General features: G+C 39.9%; 1 protein-coding gene across 1 annotated transcript in view; it reads right to left on the bottom strand.

Annotated features, from left to right (window-relative positions):
* The window catches only part of CLVS1 (clavesin 1), a 118,690-nt gene that overhangs the window by 57,193 nt on the left and 42,759 nt on the right, over positions 1–18,738 (bottom strand). The window contains exon 2 of the mRNA XM_081111508.1: positions 15,702–15,876. Coding sequence (XP_080967634.1) covers positions 15,702–15,876 — 175 coding nt within the window. The remainder of the gene's footprint in view (positions 1–15,701; positions 15,877–18,738) is intronic.

Raw genomic sequence — 18,738 nt, 5'->3', positions numbered from 1 at the left:
AATTATATTAGTTTTAGATCTACAACATAGTGACTAAACATTTAGATAAATAGTGAAATGGCTACCCTGATAAATCTAGTACCCATCTGTCACCATACATAGTTATTGCAATATTATTGACTATATCCCCTAGCCTGTACTTTATATCCCCATGACCATTTTCATAACTGGCAATTTGTACTTCTTAATCCCTTCAATTTTTCACCCAGCCCCCAAACCCTCTTCCATCTGTCAACCATCAATTTGACAATAATAACCCTACTTTAAAGTGCAACCCATTCTCATCCATGCTCTAGCAGTCCTAATGGCCCTAATCTGTTTTTTTCTTTTCCATAGTAGTTATTTTTAACACACTATATAATTTATCTATTTGTTTATTGCCTACCTCTTGCCTCTATCTGGGCAGATATTTTAGTCTTTTTTTATTCACTACTGTGTCATGCGCACCCCTAGGATACTATCTATGATGGGTTTTAACAGTATTTTCTGAATGAATAAGTTATATGTTAACTTGCACTACTTCTTTAGTAGACTATAAATTCTTTGAGCACACAGATTCTGAATTATTCAACATTACGTACTCACCTGGCATATTGCTAGCACATGGTCAATAATTGTTCACTGAATGAGTCTTTCCCTCCACTGAACAGCTACTGTCTGTACTGCCCATTTTGACATTTAATTATTGCTGTTCTTTGATGTCTTACTCAATCTTACGTATGAGAATTGACAATTTGATGAAACTTGGTTTTGTTGTGATCACAGGCTGCAACATTTACTTCTTTTACACATGAACATGGTTGATTACTTAATGTAAGTTCTATATTTTTTAAATAGAATGTACAGTGGGGCCTTGACTTACAAGTGTCCTGACTAATGAGTTTTTTGAGATACCAACTGTCTGTCGGCTGATTTTTTGCATTGAATCGATAGAGTAATTTGAGTTAACGAGCTCCTTAACGAGTTCCTTAATGAGCTCGGTCTCGGAATGAATTAAACTCGTAAGTCAAGGCCCCACTGCATAATAATTGGTGGTAGAGTGAAGGGTGGCAGAGATGAGGGATGAGGGTCCCTAGGAAGCATTATTCATAGAACATTAAAGCAACTGAGACAAGTCAGAGAGAGCATTATTTCCAGGGATTGAGATAAGTTCCGTGGAAACCCTAGATTCCAACACTTTATTTTTTGTTCACGCCTTTTTGTTTTTTATTATTCTCTCCTCCTCCCCCCATTTATATCCCGCAGGCACTAGAATATCTAATTTACCTTTATGGTGTTTATTTGCAGGTTTAGAGTTACAAAAATCTAATCTCAAAACGTGCCCCTGAAGTTTACAATGAAGTGTCTAATTGTGTCACTAACTAGTTTTATGACATCGAGCAAATCATTTTGATTCTTGATTTGCTATTTATACAGGAAGGTGCTCTAGTAATGAGTGACTCTCAAAGAGGAGTTCCTGGATCAGCAACATCAGCATCATTTGTGAACATGACTGAAGTGCAGATCCTGAGATCCCACCCAGACCTGTGGAGTCAGAAACCCTATGGATGGGCAATCTTTCTAATGTTTAAATTTTCCCTGTGGATCTGACACATGCTAAAGTTTGAAATCCACTGATTTATACCATCCACAAGTTCTCTTTTAAATCTAAAATTTAGCATTGGGCAGCACTGATAAATAAACTCAGGTGAGTAAGGCAACTTATGGTAGCTCATAAATATTGAATAGTAGGTTTATGCTTAGAGTTGATTCTTTTCTCTGTATCTATTATACTTGGAGTTAACAAACTTACTATATGTAGCTAACTTTCTTATGGAAAGTGTTTAATAAGTCACTCACTTTTTAGAGAATTGTGAATATTAAGGAAAAACACACAAGAACAATAAAGAAATGGAACTTTGTGCCAAAGTACTCAACGAGAACATGCTCTGACCCGAGAGAAGTATTCCAGAATGTTCTCGGGCATAGGTCTATCAATATGCCATTTCTTTCATAGCTTCGGAGTCAGGTTCTTTCTTTTCTAAATCTCTTTCAGAACCGAGTTTGCCCTTCCAATGTCTTAAAATCCACTTTAATGTTGCCCTGTACTCTTGTTTTGCCAAGAAGATCTTAATTAAAACCTCATTTAGTTAATGAAACAAGTTATTCATAATTTCTTCCAAATCCTTAATGAGTCAACGGATTAAGGCATTAGGGATTATTCCTTTCAATTAATGGCATTCCAGTTGAGCTGGCATTAGCTTAATCGTTTAAGTTTTTTTTTCACATTGTTAATACCCTCCATTAAATATCTTCTAATGGCTAAATTCTACTGGATTATTATTAAAGCAGGAGAAACTGTCTTTATAAGTATATATTTTAGAATTCCTTAGGAGATAAAGGTGTTTTCCAAGCTCTTCAGTCCAGCTTTTGTGCCCAGTAACTGCCCTGTACCTGGCTGAACGCATCTCATTTTTCTTTTCCTCCCACGTGGCCCCGAAGAAATACCAAGTTAATCTTCATCCTGTCCTGGGGGCATGACCAGCTGGTCCCTCCATCAATGCCTGCTTAGAACTCCAGCACATGGTAGGTTGACTACATAGTTGTTGAATTGAGGTGAATCCCATCTCCCCATCCCTTGCTAATTCATATTACTACTCATATTTATAAAAAATTGGCACAAATTTCTTACAGAAAGCATTCAGTGACTGACTAACTCTGTCACAACTCACATTTATGTTTCTTCTGCACTGATTTATCCACCTTCTAAAATGGTATTAGGACTAATCAAAATACATAAAGAAAAATTAAGTTTGACCCCTTCCCCACATCTTTTCAAATGTAAATTTTGTTAAAATAAAAAAAACTCAAGTCTAAAAAATATACTCATGAATTTCATATAATACTAGAGGCCCAGTGCACACAAAATCGTGCATGAGTAGCTCACTTCCACTTGCCTGCCTCAGCTGGCTGCCCCGCCCATTGCCACTCATAGCTTGCTCCCCGCCCTCTGCCACTTATAGCTCTCTGCAGCTCATAGCTCTCCTCTGCTAGTAGCTCACGCCCCACCCCACCCACCGTGAGAGCCACTGCTCATTTGCTCATGACAGCGTTACAGCGTTATGGCGTGACGGCCACAGGCCTTTTATATAAAAGCTTTGCAGGAGAAAAAGTTTTTAAGTCTTAGAAAATATAGTCCAACAAACTTGATCCTATAAACTTTGTAAACTGCTTTAAACAGGAACAGCAAAAATAAACACTACTCATATAAGCAAATTATGAAAAAATGTTTGTGACATGTGATGAAAGTTCAATTTCCTTAAGTAATAAAAATCTTACAAATCAGTAATAAAACAATATTTAAAAACCTCAATGTAAAAATGGATGAAGTATATTAACATGACATAAACAGAAAAGAGAATACAAGTGCCTAATAAATATATCAAAATGTTCCACCTCACTAATAATCAAAGTAATCAGAGCAAACTAAAACAAATAGGGACCATGTAGAAGCATTGTGGGGAAGTTACAAGTACATCAAGACTTATTTTTAATCAACCCAATATTGATTTTGGTTCAAAGCTGACCCTCTAGTACATTGCTGGTGAACATTAAAGTATATCCCTTCTGTAGAGCACCTTCAAGATACATTTCACCTCTAGAAATTAATTCCAAGGAAGTAAGTCACGTGATAAAAAATTTAGCTAGGGGTACATTCATTTATTCATTCATGTCAGCATTTTACATAATATGGGAAAAATTGAGAACAGCCTAAACATTCAACAGTTGGCATTGGTTAATATATTATAATACAATTAAACAATGGAATACTATGCGGTTACAATAAATGATGTTGAGGTAAAATATTTAAAGAACTAGAATACTGTTCACTGTGTACTGTAAAGTGAAAAGAGCAGATGTCTAGGTTTAAAATATTTATTTCTGAGTAGGGTTGTGAGTAATTTTCATTTCTAATATTTATTTACCAGTATTACCAGAATTAATTTTTCTATACTGAACCCCCAAGCGTGGGGTTTAGGGAATGGAAGTTGAGGTTAGAGAATGTTACAGATTTCAACAGCTAGAGGTGCTTAGAGCATCTACTGCTCTTCCATGTCAGGGATCCTAAAAGACTAGCCTTAAAGGGCTCTGTCTTGGCAATGTGGAAACTCTTTCCATGATTTAATAAAACATCTGTAGAACTCTCAAATAATTAATAATTTCTGGAATTCCTAAGTTATACAGGTGACTAAGGATTTGTCTCCTATGCTGTAAAGTTTTCTATATCACAGTATAACTATTTTAGATGAAACTCTACTATTTTACATGTTCTCAAGGAGTCTTCAATAATGCCTATTGAACGTGACTGAGACTTCCACATAGCTCAGGTCCCAGCTGGGCACATCACAGCTGGCCTGTTGGTTAGTGATGCTCTCAGAGTGTTGGTACAGTCACTTCTATGCTAATTGGACTCAATCATGGTACTTCCCAGTTTTAGGGGTATAAGTTATCTTATATTGTTTCCTCCCTTTCCAACAGCCATTATGTCTTCATATAGTTTATATGCGAATGTGGCTTAGCCCCTGCACCAAATTCTCCTTACAGACTTTTAATATGTGGTGAGCTTGGAAACTACCTGATTAAATCAACAAGAATTATGTGTCAAGTGAGAATAAATGGGCTCTAAGGGAAAATTTAAGGGGTTCTCTTAAGAATAAAGTATATAAGCTTAATGCAGCAATTTTGTCACACTTAATTGATGCCACATGTTCTATATTCTAGGCGATACAATTGGGAGATAATTAAATTCCACAAAGACAATGTACTACTGCATTTCCTAACTTCAAAATTTCCTAATAATAATTGTATTTAATAAATGCCAAATTTAGACACTAATTGTTTTAGGACTTTGAACAAGTAGTATACCAAGTGTTATACCACAAAAAATGATTAACTCAGTAACACCTGAACAGGGGGTAAGTCACTTCATTTTCTTTCATAAATCAAACTGTACTCTGGTAAGACTAATTGGTGTGTAAAATCAGGATAGTAGCTACCTTTGGGAGTCAGTTTCTGGGAGGGGGAAAGGGAGGCCTCTGGGTAAACTGTAGTGTTCTTTCTCTTGATCTGAGTTTGGTTACCTAAATGCTTTCACTTTCTGAAAATTCACTTGGCTGCACACTTATGCTTTGGGTCATTCTCTGAATGTATATTACACTTCAGTAAAAAGGTTCTTATGTTAAAATTAGGTCCTTCTAAATATAAAAATAAGAACCCACACTTTGAAATTTTTTTCTTTGGACTAAAAGAGGTTAACAATTCTTATTGGTTTCTTAGCAACGAATGCTTTCCTTTGGTGAAAAGGAGACTATTTTATCACCTATTTATTCTCACAAAGTCCACCTTCTCTCTTGGTGAGACACAACAAAAAGTTCTGGGTCCTTAGCTGGCCTCTGAGGCAAGTGAAATCTCATTCGGAATGTTTCATGATCATTTCAGTCTTTTTCATGTTTTTATTTTGAACTGATGCTTTGTCACCTGTTCTGCTTGTTAACACTACTGTTGGGAGGATCAAATAAGACACCATATGCCCGGCTGGCATGACTCAGCGGTTGAGCATTGACCTATGAACTAGGAAGTCACAGTTCGATGCCCAGTCAAGGCACATGCCAGGCTGTTGGCTTGATCCCCAGTAGGGGGCATGTAGGAGGCAGCCTATCGATGTTCTGCTCTCACATTGATGTTTCTCTCCCTCTCCCTTTCTCCATCTCTAAAAATCAATTTTAAAAATCTTAAAAAAAAATGACTGCTCTTTCATGGTGGTGTGAAGGCTCTTACTATATTCCTCCACTGGAAATCTTGTCTGATGGAGAAGATAAAATACTTCTTCCATTACCATCTTGTTCTCTTTCCTCCAGTTTCCTTCATCCTCCCACCCACTGTGGTCTGTGGAACATATTTCTTGGTAATGTCCCTTTCCCCACCTCCTTCTTCAAACTAGAGTTCTCTAGATGCCATCCCCATTGAGACAATGCGACATTTTCCCTCCATGAAGCCCTGGCTTGCTAGTTTCCGTCAGGAGACCAGCTTCTGATTCTTCTTATCCCCCTACTTCAATGCCTCCCTTTCTATTTTGTGGGCTTCTCTTCATCTGACTTGTTCCTTTATGCTGCTCTTCACTTGGGTTCTTTTCACACTCTTCCTCACTCCACATTTTTCTCTTTTCCTGTGACTTCAAATACCACCAACTCAATAAATCCACATTAGACGTCTATCCTTGGCTCAAGCTTAATGTAAACAACTAAAATACACCACAGAATCTTAAACTCACCATGTCCAACACTCACAATGTTCATTATCTCTCCGTACCTGCCTGCTCCCCACTGCACCATCTCATAGGTTGGCACCAACACCCACCCTCACCCCAGCTGCCCACCTTAGCTTCTTCCTTGACTCCTCCATCACTTCCCTCTCCCAAGTGTCCAAGCACCAAGTAATGCCTTATTTTCCTGCCTATGTAGTTATTAAATCCCTCTATCACTTCTAGTTTAGACTCATTATTTATTTTTTAAATTTATCTTTATTGTTGAAAGTATTAGAGATGTCCCCCCCCCATTAACTCTCTCCACCCAATACCCTCCCCGCCCAAGCCTTCACCACACTATTGTCTATGTCCTTGGGTTATGCACATATGCATACAAGTTCTTTACTTGAATTATTGCAGTTGTCTTTTAATTGGCTGCCTTGCCTTTGACTTTCCCCTACTCATTCTCACCAAATTAATCCCATGTGAAACAGAAATCTGTGTTGCCATTCTGCCTCAACACGTTCAGTGGCTTCCAATGTCTGCAGGGAAAGACCGCGCTCCTTACCATGACACAGGGACACACCAGCTCCTTACCGGGCCCTTCTGCACTCCATGAATATGAAATGACTTCATCCCTCTCCTGGAGCTATGCTTTGCCTGTGTTTTTGCCCATATTACATTCTCTTCCTGACATGTCTCTCATCCTGCTTTCACTTGGCTATTCTGCATGAATCTGCTAAGGATCAGGTGCGACCTTGCTCAGGATGCCGTTCCTAACAATGCTTGCCTAGACTGGGATTTTATGAACCTGATGCCTCTCTCTCTTTTTGCACGTGCTACCTCATTCTCATCATAGGTCTGCCTCTGCTCTGGACTGTGACCGCTTGAGAACAGGGGCTGCATCTGTTTACGTCTGTGACCAACTCAAAGGAAAAGCTTAGTTAGGAACGGTTACTTGAGTGAATGAATCAAAGCATGGGCTAGGTCTGTAATGCATGGGAGTCCAGGGAAACTATTTATCAAAAGTATGCCGGAGATAGACCTACTTAATTGGAACTGTTTTAAATGGGCCATACTGTCTGCCATTAGGATCACCGGAGTGTCATTAGCTCTAATTAGTTTCCTGAGTTTAATTGATACTTAACAATGTAGAGCAGTAAAGGAGAGATTTTATTCCTCTACTATTTCCATAATAACATACTGCATGATTGCAAATTCAGAATTACAGCTTTGTGGCTTGAAAAAGTAGTTTGTCTAGAGGGAAAGTGTTCTTCAAGCGTACCTGGGGTGTTTAGAAAATATAAATTAAGAACCTTCTTGGCAAAATACAAATAAACTTTTTCTTTTCATCTGTTCCTATTTAATATTCTTTAATACATGAAAATTGTAAGGATCAATAAGAAACACTGCAAATGTTACCGCTAAAAAGAGTCCTACAGGATGAAAATGGTGAATTTGGGCCCCATTAATCACCTAACTGCAAAGGTGTTGGGGGTAGACTATTGGGTGATAATTAGAACGATCACACCACATGAATAGAAAGAAAGGGCACCTCTAGTGCCACAGCGAGGGCAGGTGACACCAATCCACACCCAAGTCATTAACTAAGATGTGTGGGGAGAAAGCGCTCCCTTCTTCAAGGCCAGTGAATAGACAGCAAGGTCTAATTTTCAAGGATCCAAACCTGCAGAACTGGGGCACTGGAGAGCAATTTCACTTAAGTCTGTGCATTAGAGCCACAGGAGCCCATGGATACGTGCTGGCCTTTTCATTCTTTCGATAACACTCTGTCAGTCAGGGAGCACTGACTATGGATCAGGCAGTTTTCATGTACTATTTCATTTTCACCATAAACCTCTGAGGCAGAACTGTTACGACACCACAGATTTACAGATGACAAAACTGAAGCCTAGAGACAGAAATGACTTGTTGAGGACTCTAATGGGCAGAACCAGGATTGAATCACAAATATTTGGACTCTGCTGTCACCCACGCCAGAGTGTGGTTGTGCCAGCAGAACCAAGCAGCACCTGGGCACATTTTTGAAGGGTAAACTCATGGCCTCTGGTCCAGATCTACGGAATCAGTAATTCTGGGGTGTGGGTTGTAACCAGCCCTCCAGAGGACTCTGATGCACTTGAGGTTGTGGTCCATCACGTTATAATGTAACAGCATCTGTTAGAGCCGTGCTTCTCCAACTTCAACGTGCATACAAATTACTTGGAGAGCTGGAAATGCAGATTCTGATTCAGTAGGTCTGGAGTAGGCCCTGCGATTCTGCATTTCTAACCAGCTCCCGGCAATGCCGATATTGCTGGTTCGTGGACTACTCTAAGCCTAATGGAATTCTGGAATGTAAGTTTCAGGAAGCCAGGTTGGCTTTGCTCTCTGCAGTAATCTGGTTTAGAAGAATCCCTGGCCCACATTTTATGTTGAGTGAATGAATACACTGGGAGTCAGTATGTCTGCCGGTCTGAGTTATGGACTGTTGCTTTGGTGTGAATGTACTACTAACTTGACAGGCATCTGCCCAACCTGCCTTTTCAAATGTCTAATCACTCTATCCATTTATACTCAGGAACTGTCATGCTGCCACCGGCTTACAGACTTTTTACTGTTCTAATCTTTTGAGTGAATATGGCACTTTGAATTCCCCAAGGGCGAGTGAACATATCATATGTTTTGGGAAAAGATTGAAAAATTAGGATATAGGAAGGAGGCTGGAGAGAATAGACAGGGTCTAAATGGATGTAATAAAAAGGGACACTCAGAAGATGGATGGTTCACAGTTAGCTGAGCCTCTGAACATTGCTCCCAACCTCCTCCAACCTCTGGGTTAAGAGTTGGAAAAGCAATGGACTGCCCTTTCCACCAGCCTGGCTCAAAGCCGTTGGGAGAGTTTGAATCAAAGTTGATATAAATATTATAAAACTATATTCGACAACAACAAAAATGGTCATGCAGTCAACCTTGAATGAAGACAATGAGTTGATAAAGTGATTGGCCAGACTAAATAACATGAGTGCAGAAATGAGAGGGGAAATCACTGCTTAGATCTCCTTTGGTGAGTGAAAAGCCAGTTTCTCTACACCCTTCACAAATGCCTTGGTCCTAAAAGGAGCGCAATATTTTGTAAAAAGCTTACAGGGTACAAGGCTATACCTCTTCTTAAGTAAACCATTTCAGCACAGCAAGCTCTGTAAGAATGTATCTGGCCTGGCTGAACACTGATGAATGCTGTGCGTTGGTTGTAATGGTTAGGCTGCAATGATTTACATGAAATAATTCCCAAAATTGATTTTGGAAACATTACAAAACTCAAGAGCAAGACTTTGTTGCGTTGCTCATTCTGCCAGAATTCCCCAGCAGAACTGAGACTAATGCTGTGCTGTATTAAATTGGTGGCATAAATATTACTTTGAGTTTGATTAAAATTTAACAAGTTGTAATGAAGAGATACAACAGCTCTTTTAGGCATTATTGACCACATTTAAGAGATCAAATGGCAGAGGAAGAGGAAATGACTTCTAGGCATTCTCAAAATTCATTTTTAACTAGAATTCTTTGAACTAATATTCATAGAATATTCATGTAACTGGGGAAGCTTAATATTCTAAACAATGACATTTCCTCAAAGCATTTCTCTGGAAGGAGGAATATTAGAATTTCATGATGAGTTGATACTGGTATCTTTTGATATAAAAATCGGATGATCCACTAAAAAGCAGTCTTCTGTATGATTACTCTTATATCTCATTCATTTGGTTACGCCTGTGAAGCACACAACCAAAGTCCTATGCACATGTCATTTTTTTTAATAATTGTTGTCAGAGGCAGTATAATTGCCTATTAAAAATTTAAGATGATATTTTGAGCAGTTTTAGGTTCATAGCAAAATTGAGGGGAAGGTACAGAGTTTTCCCATAAATCCCCTTTTCCCACACATGCATTGCTTCCCTCATTAGCAACATCCCCCACCAGAGGGGTACATTTGTTACAACTGATGAACCTGCATTGACACATCATCATCACCCAAAATCCATCATTTACATTAAGGTTCACTCTTGGTGTTGTACATTCTATGGGTTTAGGCAAATGTATAATGACATGCATCCATATTACTGTATCATACATCCTCTGAGCTGCACCTATTCGTCCCTCCTTGCTCCCCCCTCTCCCGCCCTCAATCCCTGGAAACCACTCATCTTTTAATTGTCTCTGCAGTTTTGCCTTTTCTAAATGTTACCTTGCTGGAATTATACACAATATGGTCTTTTCAGATTGGCTTCTTTCACTTAGCAACTTGCATTAAAGATTCCTCTCTTTTCGTGGTTTGATAGCTCCTTTCTTCTCAGAGCTGAGTAATATTCCATTGCCTGGATGTACCATAGTTTATCTATTCACCTACTGAAAGATACTTTGGCTGCTTCAAACTTTGGGCAATTACAAATAAAAGTGCTATAAACATTCGTGTGCACATGAATCTTCAGCTCCTCTAGGTAAATACCAAGGAGCAAGATTGCTGAATCATACGGTGAAGGTATGTTTTCTAAGACGCTGCCAAACTGTCTTTCAAAGTTGCTGTACCATTTTGCATTCCCACCAGCAGTGAATGTGAGTTTCTCTTGCTCTACATCCTTGCCAGGATTTGGGATTGTCAGTGTTCCAGATTTTGGCCGTTCAGGTGTATAGTAATATTTCATTGTTTTCATTTGCATTTCCCTGATGACACATAATGCGAAGTATCAACTTGTATCCTTACTTGCCATCTTTGGCAAGGCATCTGTTCCAGTCAATTTTAAAAATTTGATAATGTTGGTGTTTTTTTCTTACTGTTGACTTTTTAAGAGATCTTTGTATATTTCAGATAACAGTCCTTTATTAGATGTGTCTTTTGCAAATATTTTCTCCCAGTCAGTGGCCTTTTTACTCATTCTCTTGACACTGTCTTTTGCAGAGCAGAGATGTTTAATTTTAATGAAGTCCAACTTATCAATTATTTCTTTCATGGATTCTGCCTTTGGTATTGTAACTAAAAAGTCATCACCATGCCCAAGGTCACATAGGTTTTATCCTATGCTATCGTCTAGCAGTTTTATAGTTTTGCATTTTACATTTAGGTCTGTGATCCATTTTGAGTTAATTTTTGTGAAGGGCGTAAGGTCTGTGTCCAGATCCATTGTTCCAGCACCATTTGTTGAAAATACTATCTTTGCTCCATTGCATTGCTTTTGCTCCTTTATCAAAGGTCAATTGAATACATGCAAGCCTTGTGAAGCATAGAAATACAACTGGTAGACCTAAATAGAAGAGTGTCAACAGGTTGCTATCCCAGTGCCCATCACCTTCACTTTGGGGTAAATTGTAGCCAAGAAAACAAAATCAAACATCCTGATTCGTTACTTTACAAAGATATTCCAAATATCTATTACTTATTACAGTAAATATTCCATATACAGTGAAACCTCCTTCAGAACTGAGGATGCATTTCCTGGAGGCTAAGGGTGCTACCAGGAGAAAGTTCTTAGATGACAGTGCCCGCTGGGGACTCAAGCTGAAGAGAGCCGCTTTACCCAAGCTCACGACCACTTCTCAGGGCAGCCTGTGCACAATGACTGAACAATGTGGGAATATAAGCTCCAGTCCCTGGGTCCCAATGAGGGACAACTCTGAAGGATCATCTCAGCTTCAGAATGCCTGAGCGGTGGCTGCTCCTCTCTCGCTGACACTGGCTTTACAGAGCTTTCCCTTTCTCCGCTGGTCTATTGGAAATGACTGAACCTCAGTTTAACTTCTCCTGCTGCCAAATATTCTTCCATGGATTCTTTTCTACAAATGTTGACCCCAAGAACACTCCCTAATAAATTTCCTGAATGTTGATCTCTGTGTCAGAATCTGCATCCTGGAGAACCCCACCTACAACAATTAGTAACTAAATCTCTCATTGAATGACTCTTATTGAGAACTAAGAATGGAGATAACAGGGCTAAAATTGGAGTTCCTGGAACTAGATTGTAATGCAGGGTGCAAGAATAATAATAACAAAAAAATGACTCTAACGTCTCACTGTCTGAACAGTGGTTCCCCACCCCCTTCTCTCTGCAGGAAGGATTGTATTAATTATTGGAGAAGGGGCTGTATATTATAGGGCCCCAAATCCTTCAAGAGTTGAGCAGCAGGTAATCCTAAACAACTCTGATAAATAGCTGAAACCCCAACCAGGTAGCCTAGCCCAAAAGTGATCTGATTATTTTTCCTAACAAGGCTACTTACATCTATCTTACAAATGCAGGATAGCAGAGAGAGCAAGCTTCCTACACTGCAACATAGGATCTCCCTGCCCCACAATCTCCCATGTGTTTAGCAGACACCCTGACCTCCTCTGGTCCTTCTGAGGATGCAAAGGAGGAAGGAAGAGTGGTGCTCCCCTCTCACTGACACGACACTGGCTTTATCCAGCTTCCCTTTCTCCGCTGGTCCATGCCTTCCCCCATGCCGGTGTTGCGAAACATATCTTGAATTTTCATGGCCGACACATAGAGGCCTGGATGGGACTCTCCTTGTACAACAGACAGTGTGACCAAAGGCATGAATTGTGCTTAGAACCAGCTATGACTTGTTTGAAATGTCAAAAGGGGTTGATGGCTACACTAGGGATGAAAATTATCCCTGCCATGGAGAAAGTTCACTGAGAGAGCCAGTGGGTGGGGTGACCATGATGTCTGAATGTCCCCAAAACCCAAGCGAAGATAGTCTGGTGTGAGAAGTTGTCAGTGGCTGAGCAGAGCTGACTACTCACAGCAGTGACCCTGAGGGCTTCTTCACAGTTGCCAAGACAACAAGCTAAATGTTACAGGGAGTCGCATCCTCATTGGAGGAACAGCACCCACGTCAGCACCCCCTGTGACCACTGGCTATTTCTCCTGGCAGGAGGGACTGAACCTCGTAAGTGTCCCCAGGTCTTCAGGGCTTGGGCAGGCAGAGTTCACAGAAAAAGCTGCATCCCCATCCAGACAGCCTGACTCCAGGATGCCCTGGTCTTTCCCACAGTCGAGGTGAATGTACCTGGCTTTATAAAAGGGAATAAAGGGGCCAGCAAGGCCACTGCTCTGTGAGATGCTGGATGGATACCCATTTTATTCGCTGTGACCCTGGCCTCATCCATTTCCCCTTCTCCCAGTAGAGACTACTCCCTAACTAAAGCTATAGGACATTGCAGAGTTCATCCCATATCCTGCTACATGATAAGTGAAGGCTCAGACAGGACCTACCTTGCCCCACAAAAGGTCATCTAGTACTTCTTATAAGAATAATTTATAAGCTTAGGTATCGTTTTACCTTTTAAAACACATTCACATGCACTAACTCAGTAAGCCCCACATCAGCCTAATGAATTTGGCAAGGGACATATTATATAATCCACACAATTTTCAGAAAGAAAAACTAGAACACAAGGTTGGATAAAGGACATTTTCCTTCTTGATTTATGAAAAAAAAAATGTTACAAGTACAGAGAACTTGAATCACAGCTACTTATACATGTAATAAATTATCTTTTTTTTTTTAAAAAAAAAAGATAAAATTAAATGAAGCTTGTACTACTACTACCACAGAAAATCCTGCAAATAGCGTCAGCATAATTATAGGGCATGAAGTAAACCTTGCAGCTTACTTTAAAACTCCCGTTGATAAAAGCTTTAGGGAGAGAGAGGTCACACGTCAAAAGCTTAGATGAGAGGAGGTGGGAGAGCGGGAGGTAGAGTTAAGAGCAAGTGATTGATAGTAGAGAACATATGAGGCAGTGACTGGGATTTAAGGGAAGGCAGGGCTCCATAGAGTCCGGAAATGCAAAAGCAACTTTACAATGTGCTCCCAATAAACTGCACGATGCGGCCACCCAGGACCACTGCGACTCCTGAGACAGTGGGGAGTTGCTCCCCCTCCTCCATAATGCCTGCTCCACTTCCCTTCCCCGTGGAGTAGGAAACCATTCAATCAAATAAGGCCCATTCACTAGACACACGTCTATCAGAGGCCCACTAGGTATATACTGGGATTCAAACAGGTATGAGCCCCAGCTTAGGAAACAGACCCACTTATTACTCCTCACACTAGAGTAGGATGGGTGATTGAAATGGGATTTTGAGCCTTAAATTTTTTAAAAAATAATTATTGGTTAATTCATTTTCTTTTCATTGGTTGAAACCTGCACCATCTGCATGTTCGGGATTCCATTGGAGACTTAGGTGCATAACAATTTATTCCTAGAAGTAAAACCAAAGCACCTAGAGGAGCTGGAATAATTATTGAATTTTCTTAAAAAAATTGAATTTATTGGGGGTGGCACTGGTTCATAAAACCATGCAGGTGTCAAGTGTACAACTCAACAAAACATCATCTGGACACTGCATCGTGCACCCATTGCCCAAAGCAAAGTCTCTTTCCATCCCCATTTAGCTCCCTTTTACGCACCTCCCCCTTCACCCCCCTCCTCTTTCCCTGTGGCTATCACCACACTGCTGAGTGTCTCTATGTATTATCTAGTCGCACTATGAAGTGCATGAGTAATGGCTGCTTTATCTGAGAATCAGCCAACAGCGCACTATCTACACAGCTGCATATAACGGCTGCTTATTGGGAAGGGGGATCAGCCCGCTGAGTCAGTCTTACCACAGAATTAAGAAGGGATATGAGTTTTATTTGTGCTGATTCTAGAGCTCCCTGAACTGTACCTTGATGTTTGAACTGCAATAATGTGTCACCAAGAGGCTAAGCAGCAGGGCCTGAGTTTGGTAATGCTTTACATAGACTCACTGGTCCTTAAAAGTAGAAGGCAGCCCAGAGACTGCCTACCCTGGCCTTCACACAGCACAGGAAACCCTTCCCGGAAGGTTTGCCGAGTCGGCACACACAGGAGGTAGAGTTTCATGGCTTCTGCTGTTTGCACTGAAGGGATCTACTTTGGTACAAACACTGCCGCACATTGCTTCCTCAGAAGAGCACAGCCATGGGGGGTCTTTCCGGGGTACAAAGCTACTTCTAGAAACCCTGGAAAGCCCCCATACCACCTCTATGTAGGACCTGCTCATAAAGCAGATATTTGCTAGCTTTATTTTTTGTAAACTCTCAGGTGAATTAGGCTAAATATCCCCGCGCTTTATTCATAATTGCTACAGTAGGTAATTTGTGGCTGCGGTAACAGTAATTTAGAGTCATTAATGAAAATGAAGTCTAATTTAAAAAAAACAAAACAAAACCCAGACATGTAAATTCAGGCCGAGGTAAAAACACAGAATATCACGGGTGAATTCTATGTTTTCTTTTCCCGCCCTAAAAGACAAATATTACTTGGATTGCAATAAGAAAACAGTACATCGTCACACACAGTCCCATGGTGTCCCTTCATTGCACATACCTGCAGCCCTTCGATGGCCAGTCTGAGAATGGAAGGTGTCAGCTTGGAGGCTTGTTTGAAGGAAAAATTGCTCCAGTCTATGATTAAAAGGAACCCGTTGATCTGAAGCTCCGGATCTTCAATGAGGACTTCCAGGGACAGCAGGATGGCCCGCAGGATGTCTGTGAAGGAGTTCCTGCAGCCAGAGCAGAGAGGAGAGGCTGTGCGTGAATATGAGCAGGGGATCGCACTTTGCTGGGGGCCCTCGGGCCTCCTCACTCCACTGCTGCCTGAGCCCCGCCTGCAGGGTAACATCGGTGTGGTTTGTACCCCAAGTGACCCAAAACGCATTTGCTAAATTTCCCAGGAAAAGGCTCCAAGACTCAGGACGGAAGCCTCCCTGTGATCTGACTACACCAGGACCCCAAACTTTAAGAGGCGTGGCTCTTTTGGTTTCCAGGGGTCTCTATACTCTGCCTATACCACAGCCCTGATTGTCTTTCATGGAAATGCATCCCTTGCTTCTCTATTCCCACACACAGTTCTAATCTCTTTCAGGGCAGGGACGGGGGCCATAATCATAGTTGTGTCCCAGTACCTGGCTACTCAATGAATCATTGTCAAACAACAATGAATCATTGAGACCTTAATCAGAGGTGCTTATTTTGATTAAACCTCTTATTCCTTTTGTTTGTTTGTAAAATCTTGCTAAAAATGTAAAAACAGCCATATAGTTGATGCTATTTTTTAGATGCAATTCATGGAGGAGAGAAAAACAAATCGTGAAGAATAGCTTATTTTCATTGACAGGGAGTGCTTCGGGAAGGAAATTGCTTTGAGTCCATCGGTAACTATGACAACAAGAGACCTGAATACAAAGGAGAGTGACAGTTCTCTGGTGTTGCATGTGGTCCTTCACATCCTATATTCCCATTCACTAGTTGGTTTTTATCTTAAATAATCTTCAGACATGAAGAAATGATAGCATATTCACTCTTCTACTCCCAACACATTATTGAAACTACAAACTTAGAGGATTCAGCATCCTTTTAATTAATGTATTTGTTTGTTTTTTTTTGGTGTGTTTTTTTTTTTTTAGTAAGTAGGAAAATAAATATAACCTCGATGGCAAAACATGTTACTTCCGTTGGGCTATCATTAAAACCAGAAACCATATCCTTTTGTGATATCAGTGTGAAGTGATCCGATTCTTGGGCATTTAAATCTGGTTTGAATTCTAACCAAATCTAGTGATTCCAGATTTCAAAACAGGAAATCCATGATCAAACAGTAAACTAGTAAAAACTTACTGAATGCTTATTATAAGCTCAGCATTATCTTTCATACTTGAACTCTTAAAATAGTATGTTATATTTCTACTTCCAAAGAGCCCTTAATTTAGTTGGGATGGGATAGATTAGCCAGATAAATTGAAAGGGATCAATACAATTTGAGTAGTCAGGGAAGAGTTTATGGAGGGATGAAGGCTTGGGATAAGTCTTGAAAGATAGATAGGATTTTGATAAATTATTGGGAGGGGGGAAGACATATTAGGAGTGACACAAGTGAAAAATAAAGATATCAGCTCATTCTGTTTCTGTACAGGTCTTTATACTAAAAATTTATTCAGTATATCAAGCTGACATTTTCTTCCCTTAAACCCACCTATTGGGTGTGGTTCTGTTAAAAAGATAAAAACCTCAGGTCTTTCATACCACACACTTTCAATGATCTAAATGTAGTGGTCATGACACCCCATATAATCTCCAGACTAAAGAAATTATTAATAATTTTAGCCATTTCTCATAGGAAATGGTTTTACTACTCTTCTTATCATTCTTGTTGTCTTTCATTTATATTCTCTTTTAAGCTTTAGGGATGTCAAATTCCTATTAATGTAGGATAAAGTTTTCATGAGGGCTTTGGATTTTGTTTTGAATTCCTATCAAACATGATCTAAAGACCCAACTCCTTCTTAGAGATACGGTTTTGTATTGGAAAGAAAACATTGACTTAACAGCAGCATGGGACCAATGATTATGAGTTGAAGCAATTCCAAATGGAATATGGGAATGGCCAGCGGTAAACTAGAAATGATCATTAGGGAATTGAGAGCCTGATCCTGCATAAGCTTTCTTAAGAAGAGCACACACAAGGGAAAATTCATGACTGAAAGGCTAAGCCTTAGGTAAAGCCTACAGACAGTACTGAGGTTGAAGAAAGAAGAATTGAGGAAATAAAAGGTGAGAGGTTCAAGACAGTATTGTGTTCAAACAGGGAGAGTGTTTTAAGAAATAAGTGTATGATAAATTACATTACTGACCCCAATTCTCCACTTTTCTGAGCATCCACAACTAGCTATGTGTTGACCTCTTTGACAATAGAGTGTACTTTCCATCCCATAGCCACATGACTTGATATTACTGATAGCAGAAAAGACAGTGTGCCAATTCTGAGTCTAGCTCTTAAAAATTGCAGATGTTGCTAACTGTTCTCTTGTCTTCTGCTATTGCCATGGTAAAAGCGTGCTAAAGCTAGCATCAACTGAAGAGAAGGATGAAAAACACAGAAAACTAGCAGATCTTCATAAGAAAGAGAACTACCCAGATGAACCCAGCCTACATAAACTCCAGCTGTCCCACAAATGTGTGAGCAGTAATCAATTATTGTTTTTTTAAGCCACTGGATTAGGGGATGGTTTGTTACACAGCAACAACTACCTAATACCAGAGGCTAGATTACCAAGTCAAATAAATACAACATGAAGATTTAGGAGAATAAGAAAGGAAAAAGTGCCATTGCAGTAGGTAACAAGTAAATCTTTGGAGAATTTTGAGACAGCACTTTTAGTTGAATGGTAAAGATGGAAATCATTGATTATAAAGATTTTTAGAAAATCACTTAATCACTATCTCATTTTACTCCTATATAAATGAGAGATAGCACCTCTTCCCGTCACAAATCCACCTGTATACATTCCCAAGACATTAAATTCTTCCTGAAAACTATGCATTTTCAAGATCCCAGAAATCCTTTGGTCTGGCCCTGCCAAGGCACT

Source organism: Myotis nattereri (genome assembly GCF_964212035.1).
Source record: "Myotis nattereri genome assembly, chromosome: 17".
Taxonomy (NCBI): domain Eukaryota; kingdom Metazoa; phylum Chordata; class Mammalia; order Chiroptera; family Vespertilionidae; genus Myotis; species Myotis nattereri.
Note: the sequence above shows the minus strand (reverse complement) of the source record. Positions and strands in the feature narration are given on the sequence as shown.